Here is a 20992-nt window from a genome sequence, read left to right as displayed (position 1 = left end):
TTTTATTATTATCCACTAGGGGGTGACCTTTCACTAAACTTTAGTTGGGGGAGGGGATGGCTGCAGTAATAACAGCACATTACAGCACATGGTACGGTTTAGAAAAGCAGGCCAGCTCATGACTTCTCATACTAAAGTCATGGAGCAGCTGTGAAACACTCATGTACAGCACCGAATGCAGACGCAGGATCCTGCTGACCACATTGACAAATGCGGCGCTGTTCTGGAGGGCCTTAGCCAAGGAAAAGCAGAAGCACCTCCATCAGGAGAGTGGCAGCACCATATATATATATATATATATATATATATGAGAGAGAGAGAGAGCAATTCCATAAACATTTGGACTCCTTAGTGTATTGTGTGCTAATGGCCTCCACCCCGCCCCCCAAGAGTTCAGTGGTCTCATCCTAAATCAACCAAGGAGATTTGAAGAGCAGAGGGGGAGAGGGAGAGGAGGTAGGGAGCAGAGGGCGGTGCAGGCAGGGCGGTGCACTTTAGGAGCGTATGCTACTGGAACACCGAGCCAGAACACGAGTCAAAGCTCATCTGAAGAAGACTAACGTTTCTTCTGTCCAAACAATATTATATGTACAACCTACAACTAGCAACCAGTGGAACACGACTGAACTGCAGCGAAACCACTTGGTCCTTTGTTGCAGATCAAGTGTGGTGTCTAGATTGTTGTTTGTTGCAGTAATCATCATCCAGGTAGGACCATCTTTGAACATATTTTATGCGATTGTCTCATAGAAAAGTGCACTTAGTGCATGCCAGCGAGCGTAAGATGTCTATTTGATCACATCCCTGCCTCTGATAAGATTGTTCATACCCTCTTTGCTTCTTCTCCTGCAACATTGCAGCAGTTATTGAGCCTCATGGGCTACTGTAAAGAGCAGTAAAGCGATCATGTCTGAACCACAGGGAGTCATCTGTAAGGACGCCTTTATAATTTGTGTGGAAGGCTGAACCCTCTCCTTCACACACATTCAACTGTGGAATTCAACCAGAGTGCACTCCTCTAGTTTCCTCCAGTGAGATGGTTGCTTGTGTTGCAACTGTGATGAATGATGCCAGAAGGAATTTTCCATCTCCTGCGCAACTTGTTAGCACAAAAAAAAGTCAAATTCCAAGCAAATCCATTGGAAAGATATGCAAAGTCCTGGTTAGAAGGCCTACGTCTTTCATACATAACTCAGAGCTGTTAGCTGAGCCTTAAGGTTGTGGACCTTGGTGTTTTCCCCTCGGGAACATTTCTCAGAGTTTTCTTTGATGATCTGTTTCATGTAGCATTCTTTAGGGGTTTTTTTTTCCACCAGACCCATTAAGGATTCCAAACTTTCAAAGTTGGCTTTCTATGCACACCCTGAGAAAGGTTTGAGACTGAAAAATGACCTAAGGACTTTTTTTAAGGCACACATTATGTAATAGAGTACAAGACAAGACTTGGTTTGTCAGTAAATTGCCCTGTTAAAGAAGTTTAAGGTCTGTCCTAAAACTGTAGCTCTGTGTCATGATATGATGATTATGGTGACTGTCCTGCACAATGAGGCAAGTGCTGAACACCTAGTTGAGTTGGTTTATTCGGCTGTTATACTAGAAGCTGTTTACTTCCTCCATCTTTCACTAAGAACACGCCACTGGAAAACACAGCTCACTATGTTCAGTGCACGGAAACCACCAGCGTATCTGGATGTGTGTCAGCGTGTGGTTCCAAAGCGAACGCTGACATTTTCCAGGCAAGCACAGACAATGAACTATACGTTCTCATTAGGTTGAAGGGGATTCCATATCCAAAGGAATAATAAAGACGAGACCTTTTTATGGGAGTGCAAACGCAGAGACTAAGTTTGGCTTTAGTCACTTTTAATGTGGCTTTTACAATTTGGTTTTCTCTTGTTCTCCACAGAACTCCAAGAAGATAACTTACCATAAAAACAAAACCCAAAGATTTCAGGGTTGTATTAATCAACTTTGAAATAGTATACCATCCTGCATTACACTAAACTTTGGAAGCAGACCCACACTACACGCTTTCATAAACACAGGATAAAGGAGAGGAGTACACGACCATCTCAGAGGAAATATAAACAAACACTGACTCGGTTCAAAACAGACCCATAAATTAAGTGAACAAAGCACAAATTGTCTTCAGAGTTTCTCCCAAGTCTCATACAATGTCTCGCTGGGGGCGGAAAAACGTCAAAAAGGCTCCTGAAGTGATCAGGACAGTCACAGAGGGTCTGAAGTCTCTCTACCGAAAGAAGCTTCTGCCTATTGAGGAGTACTACGGCTTCCATGACTTCCACTCACCAAGTCTGGAGGAAGCCGATTTTGACAACAAACCTATGGTGCTAGTGGTTGGTCAATATTCCACAGGAAAGACCACATTCATCAAGTAAGATCCCCTAAATGATTTAGTCCTTGAAAAGATTCAAAGTATAGCAGTGTTAGAAAAAATAAAGGCTGCCCAACTATACTGTACAAATAAATGTCGGAGCTCAGTTTGAGTTAATATGAACCCAGTTGTGGTGAGGATGAAGGAGTCTTGCTCAAGGAGAGCTGAACTAAACACAGGCTGTCTCTGTTCTCCAGGTATCTTCTGGAGCAGGATATCCCTGGAAGTCGTGTGGGGCCAGAGCCCACAACGGACAGCTTCACAGCAATCATGCACGGTGATGTGGAGGGGCTCATCCCTGGAAACGCTCTCATAGTGGACCCAAACAAACCTTTCCGTAAATTGAACCCCTTTGGAAACACCTTCCTCAACAGGTGAACTGATAATGATGCATACGTCAAAGAGGGGTAACGCCTAACCTCTGTGTTTACAGTGTGTTTTTGTGGGGGGTTTTTTTTGGGAGAGACTTTGAGTATGAATAACAGGGGAAACTTGAGACCAAATGTTGTGTTGGAGAGAGTATGAGAGGCAGGCGGCGTACAGAGTGAGAGATGAAGAAAGCTCATCACCAATCACTGGAATTTCAATCGTCAGTGTCAGATTTCTGAGGGAGGAGGGACGTTCCTTATTTGTGGAAAGCTGGAGAAAGGGAGAGATATCACGGGAGAGGGGGATGAATGCTGGTCTATCACTGGAGAAGTTGTCACTGTGGAGTAACCTGAGCCACAGTGTAGGGGGAGAGCAGGATGGAGTCAGAAACATTACCTCAGCTGTGAACATCAAATTTGCTCATGAGAGAAAAGTAATTGGTTGCTTTTGCATTCGTCTGGAGGCCTTACCCATGTAAGACATGCAGGGTCCCCCACTAAAGTGAACATATGAAGTAGCTGAGGGTAAAAAAGAAAACAGAACAGTATGTAACACTTTACCATCAGTGTAGAGTAAAATCAAAGGGTTGAGCTTTACCTTAGCTTTAGTAACTAGTGACATGGCTTGTGTTCAAGTCCAGAGGCTCTCTAATGTTTCTAAGGTGGTGTTGTCCTGAACACCACTTCCCTGATAGGAATCTCCTCAAATCACAGTTTTGCCCTGTTGTGTGGAGGGGTTCTTTTTCAAGTATGTTTTGAGAATGTCGCTTCTTCGACTTCCTGCCCTGGGAAATGGTGAGCTCGTTAAAACCGTCGACTGGAGGAAGTGGCTATGTTTTTCTGGGCGGCCGATCATTAACGGGCCATATTGTTTGATTTTGGCAAGCTGGGCTCATTTTCCCTCAGGAAGCCCCTGAGCTTTAGAGCTACACAATAGGGTAACCTAGGAGGGGAGCAGCCCACGGTCCACACAGTAGATCACCTCACACAGCCGTGATATGGAGGGACTGGAAACTCCTGCGTAGCTCAGATTCTTTCCACAATTCTCTACGGGGATGACCGTTCTGACTTCAGTTTTCTTGAATTGCTAATTGTTTTGTGATTAAGGATTTGCCTTTTTATAGACTCTAGCGCAAGGCAAAGTATGTCAGTAGCAAATTTTAGAAGGGGAACGTTAGGAGACCTAATGCTCCTAAGTGCTTTTTTGGTCATTGAGTAAAGTGTAGTATTTCACACTGTTCTCCCTGGGTTAGATTCCAGTGTGCACAGCTGCCCAACCAGGTTCTGGAGAGCATCAGTATTATTGACACCCCCGGCATCCTATCAGGAGCTAAGCAGAGAGTGAGCCGAGGTGAGGCCGGCACTACAGGTGAGGAGAGGGGGGTGGGGCTTGTGGCGACATGGCGTCTCATTGCGCTGTAACTGCACCCATTCTCCTCCACCTCCATGCACCCTGCTAACCACCTCACTCACACCACATCCCACCAAGGCCTCAGCTCGTCTTTGTGTCAGCATGTTAAAAGCACATTTCATGTGTTGTGGTGATAAAGGCGTATCAACAAGTTGCATTTTTTGTATACATTTATTTATTTGGCTTTAGTGCTAACTGTTTTGTGGAAAAAGCTTCTCTCACTTCGTTTCATTCTACACTTATTCCAACATCACTGGTATGGGTGTTTTGATGCTGGCCAGGCAGTAATGAAGAACTATGCGTGTGGTAGCACATCATGTTTAGTTTGACAGAAATTCCGTATTGGGGAGAAAATTCCTCAGAATGTCTTGGGAACCCGTGGTAAGAGCAGAGCAGACACAACCCTGCGGGACGTTTCTCACTTTCATTCTGTACTTATTCCAAAACAATTTAATAGTCATTTGTAATCCTTTTAGTGCCCTTCTAATCTGAGATGAGATGCTTTAGGAAATGGTTATTGTAGAGTGAGTTTTGCTCAGTTGGTGAGGGACTGCATGCAGGCCTGTTCAGCACTGCATATTTCCCTGAATGAAAACAGCTGCGTCGCATCTGACACACAGTGTGGCAACATGAAGAATGAGGGCGTGACAGTGAAGACAAAGAACACTGGAATGAGTGTGCAGAGACTAGAGAGGATATGGAACTCATCATTATTATGGTGAAAGGTGAATGTTTGGCTGTGCTTTAAATATCCCTCTGTGGATGGGCGATGCTAATGCAAACGCTGCTCTCTGTTCCTCCTTGTCTGCCCTCCTTGTTTAGGCTACGATTTCCCAGCTGTTCTGCGCTGGTTTGCTGAACGAGTGGACCGGATCATCCTCCTGTTTGATGCCCACAAGCTGGAGATTTCTGATGAGTTTTCCGAGGCCATCGGAGCCCTGAGGGGCAACGAGGACAAACTGCGTGTGGTGCTGAACAAGGCAGACATGGTGGGCACGCAGCAGCTGATGCGCGTTTACGGCGCTCTCATGTGGTCACTGGGCAAAGTGTTCGGCACTCCCGAGGTTCTGAGGGTTTACATTGGGTCGTTCTGGTCCGAGCCACTCATGGTTCCAGACAACCGGAGGCTGTTTGAACTGGAAGAGGAAGACCTGTTTACTGACATTCAGAACCTGCCGCGAAACGCAGCCCTCCGGAAGCTCAATGATCTGGTGAAGAGGGCCCGGCTCGTCAGGGTGAGCCAATCACCGACATACATTTTGCTGATGACATACCTCTGTACATGCTCAATATCCAACAACAACCTTTAGAGATTATTTATATTTTAGATTTCTTTTAAAAATTTCATAGAGCCTAACATCAGTCTATAAAATATACAAACCACCACATCTGTCAAAGTGAATATGGAATGTGCAGACAGTGTTATATATAAATAAAGCATTAGACAGATGTTATTTATATTTCTAATCATGCATTCAGTGTGGTATATGTTGTACCTTTGTCCCTGTAATGTTTAATCGGTCCATTGTGAGTGAGGCCTGTGAATCATTGGTATTATCGGCTAATTTTACAGGTACATGCTCACATCATCAGCTATCTGAAGCAGGAGATGCCTTCAGTCTTCAGGAAGGACAATAAGAAGAAGAACCTGATCTACCAGCTGCCAGTCATCTTCTCCAAGATCCAGCTTCAGCACCACATTTCCCCAGGGGATTTCCCCGACTGTGCTAAGATGCAGGTCAGTGAAGAATAAACACACCTGTCGCCACTCAGAAACACACACACACACACACACACACACACACACACACACACACACACACACACACACACACACACACACACACACACACACACACACACACACACACACAGAGCCACCTGTCTAACTGGTCCACAGAGTGGAGGCTTCCAGTCTATGCTCTAACACAAGGAACAACCCAGGGCTTGTTTACGAGTGTTTACACTTGTGAGGATCAAAGAAAGTGATGATGCGCTTGATAAACATAAATGAAAATAAATGGGATAAACTTGCTGTGAGCACATTCATTGTTATTATTACTCTTTATTATTCATTCATTATCATTACTATGCATTCATTATTATTACATGTGATTAATACACAGTAATTCAGGAGTGGGCCAGCTCGTAACTCAAGAGCAACAGAATATAGTGATTACAGTAAAATATATTAACACTTGACCCCATCCCCTTTGCTCCTTTGAAGGAACTTCTTGCAGTTCATGATTTCACCAAATTCAAACCCCTGAAGCCCAACATGATGGCCATGCTGGACGAGCTGCTGTCCACTGATATCGCCAAGCTGATGCCCCTCCTCAAGCAGGAGGAGATGGAAGCGGGACACCAGCCCGGCGTCCAGGGTGGGGCGTTCCTGGGCACTCGGGCCGGACCGTTTGTGGAGGGCGATCCCTTTGGCGAAAAGGGGGATGAGGACGGCGAGGAGGCTGAGGCGGAGGAGGACTGGATTGTGACTAAGGACAAGCCCAAGTACGACGAGATCTTCTACAACCTGGCGCCCAACGAGGGCAAGCTGAGTGGTACCAAGGCCAAAGACTGGATGGTGAGCACACGCCTGCCCAATTCGGTGCTTGGACGCATCTGGAAGCTCTCTGACGTGGACCGCGACGGCATGCTGGACGACGAGGAGTTCGCTCTGGCCAGCCACCTGATCGAGGTGAAGCTGGAGGGCCACGGCCTGCCTCCCGAGCTGCCCGCCCGCCTGGTGCCTCCGTCCAAACGCAGGCACAAAGGATCCGATGCCTAGACGGTGCAGCTGCCTGTAAGGCCAGCCTGATGGCGTTCTTGTCTTTTTGCATATCCATTCAGATGGGAAGAACTACCTAACATATACTGAAACCAAAGAAATCTCCTCTAAGATAGATTATTGATTCTACTCTCTCCCTTTTGCATGTGATTAGCCAATATCACAGAGCAGCTCTGAGCAGACCCATCACTTTCTTGGGAAACTCAGATAGGGTGTGAAAATAAGATAAAATCCAGTCAAGGTGGCTACAGAAAAGAGCCATTATCTGTTCTCTTACTATTGCTTGGAACCTTCTTAATTAACTCTTAACTCACCTCTGATTGCCACAGGTTACTTTGAAATATGTGATATATGTATGCATAAATAACAACAGATTAAGGACTTTGAGCCTTATCAGTACCCACCTTGATTTCATTCATTTTACTTGCTTTCATCAACCAAGAATTACAGAAGAAAGTTGGCAGGCCTTCACTCTGCTGATCTGGAATTTTGACTGGCGATTGCTTCTGAATACACACATTTTTAGACAGGAGAGACTAAAATTATAAGAAATAATTTACTTCACAGGAGACACAGGCAAGGCAAGCTTTGCTGTCTGAATGTAGCCCTGCAGATATGCACTGAGAGAGGGAACATATCTGGGTGTCCTCCCCTTTCACAGCTGTAGCCCCACCCACACTGCAACCCCACAAGCCTGCCTGCTTCTGCCTGTGTGTCTCTGTTACCAAATATCACTATATCTTTGATTGTGAAATGAAAATTATATACAAAGACCAATTTGATTAAACCAACACCCATTTCTGATTAGAAAATGGATCGCGAGAATGTGCACACATGCACAACAAGTCAACCAGATGTATCTTGCGGAAGAATTTACATTTTTATTCATTTATATATTTTGTTTGTTATTTTGCAATTGACTGAGCTCTCTATATACTATGAATGAATGTTTTAGCTATGTAAATTTAAAATGGTCATGCATTTTGAAGAAAGTGATTTACTGACTACTGTACACAGCTTCACCAACAGCTTCAATGTTAAACCTGTTTATAATCCTAAATAAAAGGTGCTGACTTGAGATCTTTTTGTTTACTTGTTCTTTCTAGTTTTACACTGAGTTGCTTAGGAATATATGAAGGTGATTAATGCAAAGAAACAAATACCTTGTTTGTTCATTTGCTTTGTTTTTAAAAACAAAGTATTTCAAAAAAACAAGTATTTCATTTCATGCTGGTTTTCTTGATAAATATGAATAATGGACTGAATTATATATGCACTCATTAAATAGCAAAAACACATCTGAATGAAGGTTCTTCTGCCATAAAACATTAATGTCCAATATATGTTCTATATCTCAGATTTTTTTGTGTTTATATTTTGTATGGACAAACCTCTGAGGCATTAAGTAGAAAAAGCATTACAACATTCAAACGTACCTATTAAAAAGTGAATTTGTTGGGTTTAAATGTCAACAAAATTTTCAAACAAGTAATACAGGGAAGCCTGGTGCATGAACACACATATAAAGAGCTGTTCCCCTCCACACATATAAAGAGCTGTTCCCCTCCACACATATGCTGTGCAGTTGGTCTCGTAGTGACAGCCTCGATAAACAGTGAGTCACTGTCATCCGTGCCAAAACCCCATACCAATGTTTTCCATTTTCCACTGTAACCACTGCTTGCTAACCTTCATTCTTGCTCTCTCTCAAACACAGGACCTTTTCAAACGTTCCCTTAATGCTTCCCAGTGTTTGCATAACTGAACATTTTCCCTCTCTGTAAATTCCCGGAGAGCACCAAACCTTTAGATGTATTGTATTCTTGAGCGTGTGAACATGATGGAGTGCCTAGTACTATATACATGTGAGATGTTTCTGGAGGGAAAGGGGGTCTTTTCTCACCCCTTTCCTGCACTTCATGGAAAAAAAACACAAATGCGAATCAGAAGGAGCCACTCATTCCTCCACACTCACTGGTCTACAGTGTGACTCACATGTGAAGAATGTTGTGGGCGGGGCTATAGGAGTTATTAATATCTCTTTTTCTAAGGTCCGCTAAGTTTCCAAAGGGTCCAGGCCCAGTCTTTCAAACACTGTTTCTTTATAAAAGGACTTAGCAACATCTCCGTATTTGGAATTATTTCCCTAAGCAGTTTGTAATCCCCACGCCTGTGGTTTGGTGTGTGTATGGGTGTGTACATGACAGTGGGCAAAGAGAACACCACCAAAAAGGCTATAAAGAGAAGGTATCCAACTGAGAGCTATCTCATGAATCAGTTCCCATCAAATACTCAAAGTATACTTAAATAATCAACACAATTAATTCGTCTTATGCAATAAATTCTTTAACTCTATCACCATTGTATTTATTCGTTTAGATGAGTTAAATGTGAACGTTTAATATCATCAGTCAGATTTTCCCACTAGTGCAACATTCCTCTTGGACAGTATTTGACATAATGTTCTGATCAAATTAAATGCCCACCTTAAATTGTGCCCACATAGTCTTCCCATCACAATTCTAGAAGATGTAATATGGATATGACATGAAGTAGCCTATACGTTTCTTCTAGCAACAACGGAGAGAAAACCACGAGCAATGTTATTACAGGACATGACCACCGCCTCTGAGCTGGGATACTCTGACAGATCGGTCTGCATAGGGGTCTCCACATACGTCATCGTGCCTACGAGGGGAATTCCTCAAAAACAGCCCACTTAACTGCTCAGCAAAATTGGAAGTAAATACACGCCCTCTGGTGGACAAATAAACAATTCCTTAACGTTCACATGATAAACAGATTTGACTTCTGTTTACTGAAACATTATTGGTAAGTTTTATAGGTTTGCATGTCAGTTGATAAACTATTGGGAAATAAAGTCTCACCTGATACACTCGAGAAGCAGTTAAAATGATCACAGGGTTTGACTTAATGTTCTGATCAAATTGTTCATACTTTGTGTTTATAGAGGTGAAGCTTTTAATCACGTTTGGTTTTCCACAACGAGCAACGAGCCTCAAATCCTTCTTGTTTAGATCTGCATTTAGTTAAGGAACTTCGATAATTTATTATTTTATTATTGTATCATATTGTTTTACTTACATTTTATGTCTGTTCTAATTATTTTAAGTTTTAACATTATTTTATTGTTTGTTTGTTTTTCTCTTTATTCTGTAAAGCACTTTGAGTTGCATGTATGTATGAAAGGTGCTATACAAATAAATATTATTATTGTTAGTATAATTATTATTATTTTGTTTCTAAACAATTTTCTCAGTCCACAAATAAGGACACAAAAAGTTCTTCTTATTGTGTAGCTATTGTTCTTTTCCTTAGTAGAAACGGGATTAGCGGGACTTTTATTTTGAAAATACGACAGGTTGCCATCTTGAAAGTTTTTGGTAATGGTGTGTTGATGTGGCTCAGAGTGTCTTGCAAAAGTTTCTGAGCATTTTAGTTGGCTGTATGCTGAAAGTATGGACAACTCCGCTAAAGAAAAAGAAGCTATGGCTCTCATGGCAGAGGCCGAAAAGAAAGTAAAATCATCGCAGTCTTTCTTCGGCTCTTTGTTTGGGTGAGATATCAGTCTGGTCTAGGGGGTTAAATTATGTGACTAGAGTCACCCTAGCTACCAGTGTCCTAGCAAGCTATGTGACGATATCTACGTTAGTTACGGTACCTGTTCACTTGCTGTATGAAATAAACTAAAGCGACAGCATTTCCCCTTATCTACTTAGCTAAGTAACATCAGCCTGACTGCTAGAAGAAACGTTGTTTTCCCTAATCGCTTTTCTTCAGCAGGACGGCATAGTTAGCCAGCCAGGCTCTCTATATTGCTAGCTAACGTTAGATAACTTGTCAGACAGATTAACTAGAGATAATAAACTGTAAGTTGCAGTCTATACAGTTTGTAGATTAGTAGATGTTTACCGAAATGTTATGATGTAACTACGTTATGTTATGTTATGATGTACACCGCTGTACCAACGTTTGCCTAGCTGCTACTCTAGTCATAAACATAGCTCATCAGCTGACTACGTTACGTAGGCAGCTAGCTAAATGTCGAAACACCGGCAAGTTTTATTTTAGAACATATTAATAAGTCGTGATGTAATAAACATTTTCATCTTTCTGTTATCTGGTGTGTTAATAATGGCAAAATAAATGTAATTATGTTTTTAGTATTCAGGCCCTAGGTGAAGAACGCTTCCAACTCCGAGAAGGTTATGAAGCAGTGTGTGTGTTTTACTTACTTAGGGGCTCTTCAAAAATGGAGGATGCTTGTGACATGTATGGGAGAGCAGCTAACATGTTCAAGATGGCAAAGAACTGGAGTGGTAGGCACAATGGCTTTTAGTTTACTTTAACATATTGGTGTGTTTTACTTAACTTGCCTGTTTTTTTGGCATTTGGAAGTGCTGACTGTGAAATTGTTGTATCTTGGGTCAGATGTTTATCAGAGATTGTCTGTGTTTTAGCTGCAGGAAATGCATTCTCCCAGGCTGCCCTACTCCACCTGCAGATGCAGAACAAACATGATGCAGCAACCAACTTTATTGATGCTGGAAATGCCTTTAAAAAAGCAGACCCACAAGGTTCACTCTCCATGTCCTCCATAGAATCAGAAAAAAAATCATTGTCTAATTCATTTAAAATGGAAATTTATTCGGCATGTCATGCTGTTTTATTTATTTGTTTAAGTTGTTTGTACTTGTATATGTGTATTATGTGGGTACCAATGCAATATCTGGTCTTAAATGTGTTGCTGCTTTAAATAACACCGCCCTTGTGTGCTGTCATCTTTTTTAAAAAGTGTTGACACTTTTCTGTTTATACAGAAGCCATAAACTGCTTGAACCGGGCCATTGAGATTTACACAGATATGGTAAGTCTTGACCTAACAAATCGAAAGCAAACTTGTTTTTTTAACTATTCCTGTGTGTAACTGTAATTGCATATGGGCTGGTTCCCTACAGCTGTAGAGTATATGTGGACATGGCTGTAGGTTTTTGTCTTGTTTATAGATCAGATCAGGTTTTGTTTATAAACCAATTCATGTTTTAGTTCTGTTTATAGATCAAGGGGGTATTCCAGAAAGCGGGTTTAACAAACTCTAAACTTAACCCTGAACTCTGAGTTGTCTTACCCCGATCTGACATACTTTTCGGTTCCAAAACGGCTGATTGGAGTTAAAGTAATCAGGGTCGCTCAACTCTGACCCAGTAGGTTGACCCAGACAGAAGCGCGTTCACGCGTAACTATTAAAGGCATTCTTAATGGAGCACCGATAAATAAGATTTATCATGAACTTAAACACGAAAATCAGCTGAGCATCGTATTTCACACCACTGTAGCTTGAAGTATTAATGACTGTGTATGCAGAATATATAGATACTATTAATCGTAAATGTAATACTGCGGAGTGAAAATGATATTTTTTCATTTAGCAGAAGGACGTGATTATATTATTATATTTTCCACATTTATAATACTGTATTGAGTTTTTGAATATTTTTTAATTGAACACTTACTAATTCCAGGTTTAATCTGAGTGGTGTGAAACACACATGGCATCAGATAAAAATGAAGTAGGCCTATAAGAATATTGTACAAAGTGGTATGGCTTACATAACTATATCTTATTCTTAAAATATATTCTAAAATACATTTATTTACAGGAAAAATGAAATAATGAAACATAACAGTGAATTTGTCTGTAATGTATATTCAAAGGTTACAGGGTGGGGTGGGGTGGGGTGGGTGGTGGTGCATGATTTAATGTGATAAGCAGTGATTGCAGATGGAGTCTCTGACAATTCCACCATCTCTGTTGTCACCCACATGCATGTAAGGTTCCTCATCTGTGGGCATGTCTGAGATGGTAGGCTGTCGTTCTTCCTGGATGGTTGCAATGTTGTGTAATACCACACATGCCATTATTATGTGGCACGCCCTATCAGGGGTAACTCTGAGCCCCTTCAGGCACTGGAACCTGGCCTTGAGGATTCCTAGGGTCATTTAAATTCTTGCCCTGGTTTTGCTGTGGGCCTGATTGTAGCGGGATTGTGGTCCAGGTGCAGGATCTGAATAGGGAGTCATAAGATATAGGGCAGGCGGGGATACTCTCTGTCTCCATGAAGGAGGACGTCATAGTGTCCTATAATCGCACTAGGGTTTGCAATGATTTAACTATTACACTGCATGTGAACAACTAGCATAACTACCTCAGGCCTACCCTGTTCAGATTTGTTGTACAGTGTGGAATCATGCATGGATCCTGGCCATCTGGCTTCAATATTTGTAATGAGATGGGAAGCATCACATATGATCTTGATGAAGAGAACAGTCAGTTACAATAGCTACATTATTTTTGTTACCATAAAAGTTAATTACATTAATCATTAAGGGATATAAAGGTTAGTACCTGTACATTAATGCTATGGATGGATTTTCTGTTTATGTAATCACCTTCATGTTCTAATGGTGCTGTAATAGGTAGCATATGTGGGTTCCATCAATGCAGCCAATCACTCTAGGAAATCCTTAAAATGTAAATGGAATGAAGTTCGTTATATATTGCTTCTCCTTTGCTTAATTTCTTTATTGTCCGTGTGAATTAAAGACAAACCAACGATGCTGTGGAATTCCTCTTTGATGTCCATAACTGGCTTATGCCCAGTAAACACAACAAAACTGGGCACTAGTCGTTTTAATGCCAGACATACTTTTCGGACAGACCGACATACAGTAGCTTTGCTGACAGTTTCCGCATCTCCTACACTATAAAGAAAACTTCCATTAGCAAAAAATGAAGAGCGATGTATAAAAATCTGGAGAGAATTAAGGGCTGATCCACGATGTGTAATATTTGAAATGTGACGCTTAATAATGTTATGGATGTAAGTAACGATAACATTCATTGAAAAATAATCCGAAAACTATGCCTATGTCTATTCTGGGTTTTATAAGGCGTTCCCGACGAAGAGCTCGGCGAATAAACTGAGCTTCAATATTCACATGATCTTTGAGGAACGGACACGTCATGATGACGTGTTTGTAACTCGGGTTTAGGTTCAAGTTAACCTGCCAGCTAGCAGGTTAGCTTCAGAGCACAAGTTGCTATAGTACAGTCATATGAAAAAGTTTGGGGATCCCTATTAATCTTAATAAATTTTTTATATCAAAACTTGGGTTTTTGCAACAGCTTTTTCAGTTTGATATATCTAATAACTGATGGACACAGTAATATTTCAAGATTGAAATTAGGTTTATTGTACTAACAGAAAATGTGCAATATGCATTAAAACAAAATTTGACAGGTGCAAAAGTATGGGCACCCTTATAATTTTCTTGATTAGAATACTAACTAATTTTTACTGACTTACTGAAGCACTAAATTGGTTTGGTAACCTCATTGAGCTTGGAACTTCATAGCCGGGTGTATCCAATCATGAGAAAATGTATTTAAGGTGGCCACTTGCAATTTGTTCTCCTATTGGAATCTCCTCTGAAGAGTGGCATCGTGGGCTCCTCAAAAAAACTCAAATGATCTGAAAACAAAAATTGTTCAACATAGTTGTTCAGGGGAAGGATACAAAAAGTTGTCTCAGAGATTTAACCTGTCAGTTTCCACTGTGAGGAACATAGTAAGGAAATAGAAGACCACAGAGACAGTTCTTGTTAAGCCCAGAAGTGGCAGGCCAAGAAAAATATCAGAAAGGCAGAGAAGAAGAATGGTGAGAACAGTCAAGGACAATCCAAAGACCTGCAGCATCATCTTGCTGCAGATGGTGTCATTGTGCATCGGTCAACAATACAGCACACTTTGCACAAGGAGAAGCTGTATGGGAGAGTGATGCGAAAGAAGCCGTTTCTGCAAGCACGCCACAAACAGAGTCGCCTGAAGTATGCAAAAGCACATTTGGACAAGCCAGTTTCATTTTGGAAGAAGGTCCTGTGGACTGATGGAACAAAGATTGAGTTGTTTGGTCATACAAAAAGGCGTTATGCATGGCGGCAAAAAAACACAGCATTCCAAGAAAAACACTTGCTACCCACTGTAAAATTTGGCTGAGGTTCCATCATGCTTTGGGGCTGTGTGGCCAATGCCGGCACCGGGAATATTGTTAAAGTTGAGGGTCGCATGGATTCCACTCAGTATCAGCAGATTCTTGAGAATAATGTTCAATCAGTGATGAAGTTGAAGTTACGCAGGGGATGGATATTTCAGCACGACAATGATCCAAAACACCGCTCCAAATCTACTCAGGCATTCATGCAGAGGAACAATTACAATGTTCTGGAATGGCCATCCCAGTCCCCAGACCTGAATATCATTGAACATCTGTGGGATGATTTGAAGCGGGCTGTCCATGCTCGGCAACCATCAAACTTAACTGAACTGGAATTGTTTTGTAAAGAGGAATGTTCAAAAATACCTTCATCCATCATTAACACCTACAGAAAGCGACTAAAGGCTGTTATCTTTGCAAAAGGAGGATCTACTAAATATTAATGTCACTTTTCTGTTGAGGTGCCCATACTTTTGCACCTGTCAAATTTTGTTTTAATACATATTGCACATTTTCTGTTAGTACAATAAACCTCATTTCAATCCTGAAATATTACTGTGTCCATCAGTTATTAGATATATCAAACTGAAATAGCTGTTGCAAAAACCCAAATTTTGTTTAGATTAATAGGGGTGCCCAAACTTTTTCATATGACTGTACTATAGCAACTTGTGCTCTGAAGCTAACCTGCTGGCTGGCAGGTTAACTTGAACCTAAACCTGAGTTTACGTGATTTCTGAGTTAACTTACCCGATTTTATCGCTTAACCCGCTTCTTGGAATACCCCCCTGGTCAGGTTTTGGTTATAAACCAATTCATGTTTTTGTTTTGTTTATATATTAGATCAAGTTTTTGTTTTGTTCATAGATCAGTTTGGGGTTTTTGTTTTGATCATAGATCAGTTTGTGTTTTTTGTTTTGTTTATAGATCAGTTCAGGTTTTTGTTTCGTTTATAGACCAGATCAGGTTTTTGTTTTGGTCATAGATCAGTTCGGGTTTTTTGTTTTGTTTATTGATCAGTTCAGGTTTTTGTTTTGTTTATAGACCAGATCAGCGTTTTGTTTTGTTTATACATAAGATCCGGTTTTTGTTTTATTTATAGATCAGTTTGGAGTGTTAATGTTTATGAATCAGTTTTATGTCAGCCCTTGACATGCTACCTAGCAACCAAATCAAAATGAATTTTGTATTTTAAGCCAAACAATTTTGGCTGGTATATAATTAAAGATCAGTGGAATGAATGCTTTTCAGTTCTTAATTTTAATTCACACTGTTATGAAAGTGTTCAAATGCAGAGTGTGCAAGAAAATCTCAACAGACTTTTAAGTAGAAGTCAAATAGACAATAATGCAGTAAATCTTACATTATGTATTTTAAAATTATTAAATTACCCAAAACCTCTTGTTCAAATGGAAGGTTTCCAGAGTTAAAAATGGTATGATACACATCACAACTATAATTAGTGTTTTGGTGAGGGTTGGGCGTGTCTCCATATCATGTGATGCTGCCTGTTATTTATTTATAAGGTCCCATAATAGATGAACTATTACTTCCATGCTGATGGCTACTGCTGAAGAAGTTGATTGTGATTTTTCTGGCTTTGTATTTTGGCAGTATATCCAAATAAAAAATTCTAGTTATGACCATAAGATTACTTAACACTCAGCACTGGAAATGGGAGTTTTGTATTTTGATGCATATTTGAAAAGTTGTGCTCAGATCTTAACAGCTGACTGCAAGCATATGTCTTTTATTTTAATACAAAGATACATGTTGTCTTAACTATTAAAAAATATAGTGTATCTTGCCCCATTACTATTCTTGATTTGCAACTGTTGGGATAGTTTTATCATACTTATTTATAATCATTGGACCCACCAGGAGGCACTGCTTTGCCAAAAAATGGTGTGAACTTGCTTAATCTTTTCTAACCAACATACGAGAGTATCGCATTTAATTTCTCTGTTCTGTTATAGGGTCGTTTCACAATTGCAGCAAAACATCATATTACCATTGCAGAGATTTATGAGACTGAGCTGGTTGATATTGACAAGGTAAGACATGTTGTGGAGCTGCCATCTACCCCTGAACCCTGTCTAGACATTTAGTGTAACATAAACAATGGCTGAGGAAGGAAGTTGTTGGTCTGTCCAACCAAACCAAACCCCTCTTCTGCTCCGTTCACACACCAGCTTTGTCTTAACCAGACACTGCTCATCAGATCGCTGAAATATTGCCTGCTGGTGTTGCACAGCACAGGTTACACTGAGGAAGCAGTTCACCAGGTTGCTATATGGCTTGTACCCATTTCCCCTGTACCTTTATCCTTCATATGATTCAGGCTGGTTGTGCTATGCACAGCAGCCTTCACAACAACACAGCCCCTTTCCTGTCCAGTAAATAGAAATGAGCTTGAATGAACTTAAAGTGCCCATACCTGGCTTTGCTTAACTACAGACGTGAGGGGTTCAGTGGGAGTGTTGGAGAGCAAAAAGCTACTGCAGTGCTTTAACACAGTCCTCTTTCTCAGGCCATTGCCCACTATGAACAGGCAGCAGACTACTACAAAGGGGAGGAGTCCATCAGGTGAGCAATTACTCGTTTATTAATCTGTAGTTTACCACCATGCTGCCAGCATCAGAGATGTAGTCATTGTTTTTAATTCCTACACTCTCAAAATTTGCTCACAAACTCTGATGTTCTCATCCTTCTGTCATTTGAAGTAGGAAGTGTTGTGGTTTCTATTTACACTGGTTCGCCCCTTTATTTCTGCAGCTCAGCAAACAAGTGCCTGCTTAAAGTGGCCTCTTATGCAGCCCAGCTGGAGCAGTACCCGAAGGCCATTGAGATATATGAACAGGTGCGTAGCTGTACCCTCTATGGATTTCCTTTACACTTGAAACTGTAAAGTAGTCTACAATCACTCTATAACTTTTATATATCATTTTAATTGCTTACGGCTGAAAACCAAGAGAATATAACCAAGAGTTTTCCTGCATGGATGCTGATTTTGGCAGTCGGAGTAGTAGGTGTATAAAACAAAAAAAACGTAAGGTTTCGTGATGATTCATAATGGGACAGGCCATGTCACTCTGAGATGTGCATGTATGAAAGCTGATGGGTCAAGGGGAGCCCTCAGGCCGAATTAAGTAGCTCCAGCCTGTGGCCTTCAGGATGTCCCTGTTAAATATTATAAGTATGTGTTCACACTGTGTGTAAGTGTCCCAAATCTGATCTTTTATCCATATGTGACACTTAACTGTCGTTTCAGCGGCAGTGTGTAGTGGGGGGGAAATAGTAAAGAAAGAAAGATCCAGAATGTGATGCATTCAATTCTGATTCAACGTTACTGTGATACACAAATCTGATGAATACCTGATTCATGTCATTTGACTGTTGTCTAAACCTTTAGATCAGATTTCATGTGGCGTTTGCATCAGTCCAGCTTAGCATCCATTATAATTTCACAGTGACAACAAGGCAAAACGGGCAACAACAGTCACATCCTTTGAGATGAACCGACCATTAATCCAATAAAGGGCCAACGTTAACATTTTGCCCTTTGTTGCAAGCTTGCCCTTATTAACCTGATCTTTGGAGTTGTGTTGTGTAGGGTCCTGTGTCATATGCAAAGTCACCTGCAAAACACTGTTCCTTTGTGCACATGTGTCAGTACAGGTGCATTATTAAACCAATGTCACATGTAGGTCACATTTTAAAAGATATTGTGAACGAGCTCACAAAAGTACTCTGATTTGTACACCACATTGTATTTGGGTAACTTTTACCTACAGTGTGAATGCACCTTAAATTTCCTTCATTTCAGATCTGCTGAAAGGTATTCAGCAAAGCAGCCTAGATCTCATACATGCACACAGTTCACTCTGTGTGTGTCTGCTTTTGTCTACGTGTAGGTTGGGACACATGCCATGGACAGCACTCTGCTGAAATACAGTGCTAAGGAATATTTCTTCAAGGCAGCTCTGTGCCACTTCTGTGTTGACATGCTTAATGCCAAGGTACACATTCAGAGTCAATATATCTTATTCATTCAGTAGCTATGCCAGTTTTCATGCTTTATCTTGTGTGTTTTTGTGCCATGTGGAACACTAGTTGGCTTTACAGAAGTATGAAGAAATGTTCCCAGCCTTTTCAGACTCGCGTGAATGCAAATTGGTAAAGGTGAGGTTTCAGTTTTCCGTTATCATGTCCATAAGCAGTTCAGTATGCCACAACAAAATAAACTCCAGTTGAGACCATTGGTCTCAAAACAGTTGTAAGCAATGAATGCAATAGTGAGCTCTGAGACAACTTTAACAGAGGTAATTTATAGGGTGTTCAGATTTTGTACTTTATAACACAATCCACTCTCCAGCCCATCTTGATTAAGAGAAAGGTTAAGTCTGTGTTCTGTACTGTGCATGATCAACCATTATTAAAGACAGGAAACACACATGCTCTTTACTTTGATAGCTTGTGTTTGTATAACTAAGAACATGAACATTAATGACTGTGTTCTTGGAATATCTTTAAAAGTCTATAAGATTAGGCATTGATGAAATCTTTTGTGATGTGTTGCCTAAAGTTTCATGCCACAGTAAAGCATATCTTTGGCATACATATTTATCTTCTGTTTTGCAGAAACTTTTAGATGCCTACGAGGAACAGAACGTTGATGCTTATACCGACTCGGTAAGTAAGCAATCTGACCTGTTTTTTTTAAGCTAATGCTGGAAACGTACTGTGATTACTGTAGAGAAAAATAGAATATTTAAATTTTGCGGATCTTCAAATAAAAGTATCAGAGTAAAAAATCTGACGCGAACAAATGCTTCACTGCCCAGCAGCCACGGGTCTCACCATGAAAACAGGATGTCACCAGTGCAGGGAGGAATAAGCACTTTTTCGCTCTGCTGATGATCCTTAAAAGCTTAAACATCTAGCTTCTCCCTTTCAGGTGAAGGAATACGACACTATTTCAAGGCTGGATCAGTGGCTCACCACAATGCTGCTTCGCATCAAGAAAACCATGCAGGAAGACGACAGCGACTTGCGTTAACTATCCTCCCCACTCCCCCAGTCTTTCTCTCCTTCTCCCATTCTCCTCGATGCCTTTGCAGCTGTGATCATCTTCCCTCTTGTCTTCTGTCTCATCAGCTCAGTGACTTCCTGCCCAGGTGCTTCTGTCCCGCCCCCCCCCACCTGGCCTGCACATACCTTGGTGAACACTAAGCACTTTGCAGTGGCTGGCCTGTTCAGACTAGAGCAGAGGGGCAGTGCCTTAGAACTGAAACCAGCTTCAGACTGGTGTGGAGTGCTGTGCACAGCTAGTCTAGACATGCTGTGGGTTCAGACGTTGTGCTCACCAATGTGGTGAGCACTTTTATTACTATGCACGCACAGCCTTTTCTTTTTTAGTTTCTGCTTCTCTTTTTTGGATGCCGATGCTGTATTCTACAGTGTACCATTCTGAATAGCATTTTCATCAGATATGTCAGGACAAGTTTAATTAAGTCATTTATTACTGCATATTTGCTTATTTGTTGTGTTTCCCTTGTGTAGCCTGTAGGTGATCCAATTAATTACTGGTTTTCTTTCTTTTTTAAATATTGCTATTAAAATGTGTTTAAAATAGCTAGTTCTGTTAATAGTCTTTAAATCAATCATTGAAAGTAAATTAATGAAATATGCACATTTTAAAATGCTGAAAGTCTTGTTTATATAGGTATATTACATTTGCAGTTTCTATTGCATTTTGGATCAGTGGGTTTTTGATAAATGGGTCAAAATCACTTGTACCAATTCTGAAACCAATGAAACAATTTCTTGTGCTTGGCCAGCTCCAACAAAATCTATTAATGTTCACAAACTGTTCTATAAGGCTTGTAGTCTGTTCTTTGGTATATGCAATAATTTCGAGACTATCCAGCTTGACACTGGTACAGTGGCTACATTGGG

General features: G+C 40.8%; 2 protein-coding genes across 4 annotated transcripts; both read left to right on the top strand.

The window, feature by feature from the left end:
- The first annotated feature begins 462 nt into the window (after positions 1–462).
- On the top strand, positions 463–8037 carry ehd2b (EH-domain containing 2b). Of its 2 annotated transcripts, none has more exons than XM_076994166.1 (7): positions 463–708; positions 1907–2395; positions 2593–2769; positions 4017–4132; positions 4997–5409; positions 5748–5912; positions 6402–8037. In XM_076994166.1, the coding sequence occupies exons 2-7, from the start codon at positions 2175–2177 to the stop codon at positions 6957–6959; spliced, it is 1650 nt and encodes a 549-aa protein (XP_076850281.1). In that variant the 5' UTR covers positions 463–708; positions 1907–2174; the 3' UTR covers positions 6960–8037. The 2 variants fall into 2 exon arrangements, with proteins under 2 accessions (XP_076850281.1, XP_076850282.1); XM_076994167.1 differs by having other exon boundaries at positions 464–708; positions 4017–4114.
- A 2299-nt stretch (positions 8038–10336) lies between these two features.
- Positions 10337–20908, top strand: napab (N-ethylmaleimide-sensitive factor attachment protein, alpha b). 2 transcript variants are annotated; one of them, XM_076994170.1, is made up of 11 exons: positions 10337–10536; positions 11220–11299; positions 11441–11557; positions 11801–11847; positions 17011–17088; positions 17565–17620; positions 17810–17894; positions 18949–19053; positions 19148–19216; positions 19676–19726; positions 19992–20908. In XM_076994170.1, the coding sequence occupies exons 1-11, from the start codon at positions 10439–10441 to the stop codon at positions 20091–20093; spliced, it is 888 nt and encodes a 295-aa protein (XP_076850285.1). In that variant the 5' UTR covers positions 10337–10438; the 3' UTR covers positions 20094–20908. The 2 variants fall into 2 exon arrangements, with proteins under 2 accessions (XP_076850285.1, XP_076850286.1); XM_076994171.1 differs by having other exon boundaries at positions 10344–10498.
- Positions 20909–20992: the final 84 nt, after the last annotated feature.

Source organism: Brachyhypopomus gauderio, chromosome 2, assembly GCF_052324685.1.
Source record: "Brachyhypopomus gauderio isolate BG-103 chromosome 2, BGAUD_0.2, whole genome shotgun sequence".
Lineage (NCBI taxonomy): Eukaryota > Metazoa > Chordata > Actinopteri > Gymnotiformes > Hypopomidae > Brachyhypopomus > Brachyhypopomus gauderio.
The sequence above is the reverse complement of the archived record's forward strand: the minus strand, read 5'-3'. Positions and strand labels throughout refer to the sequence as shown.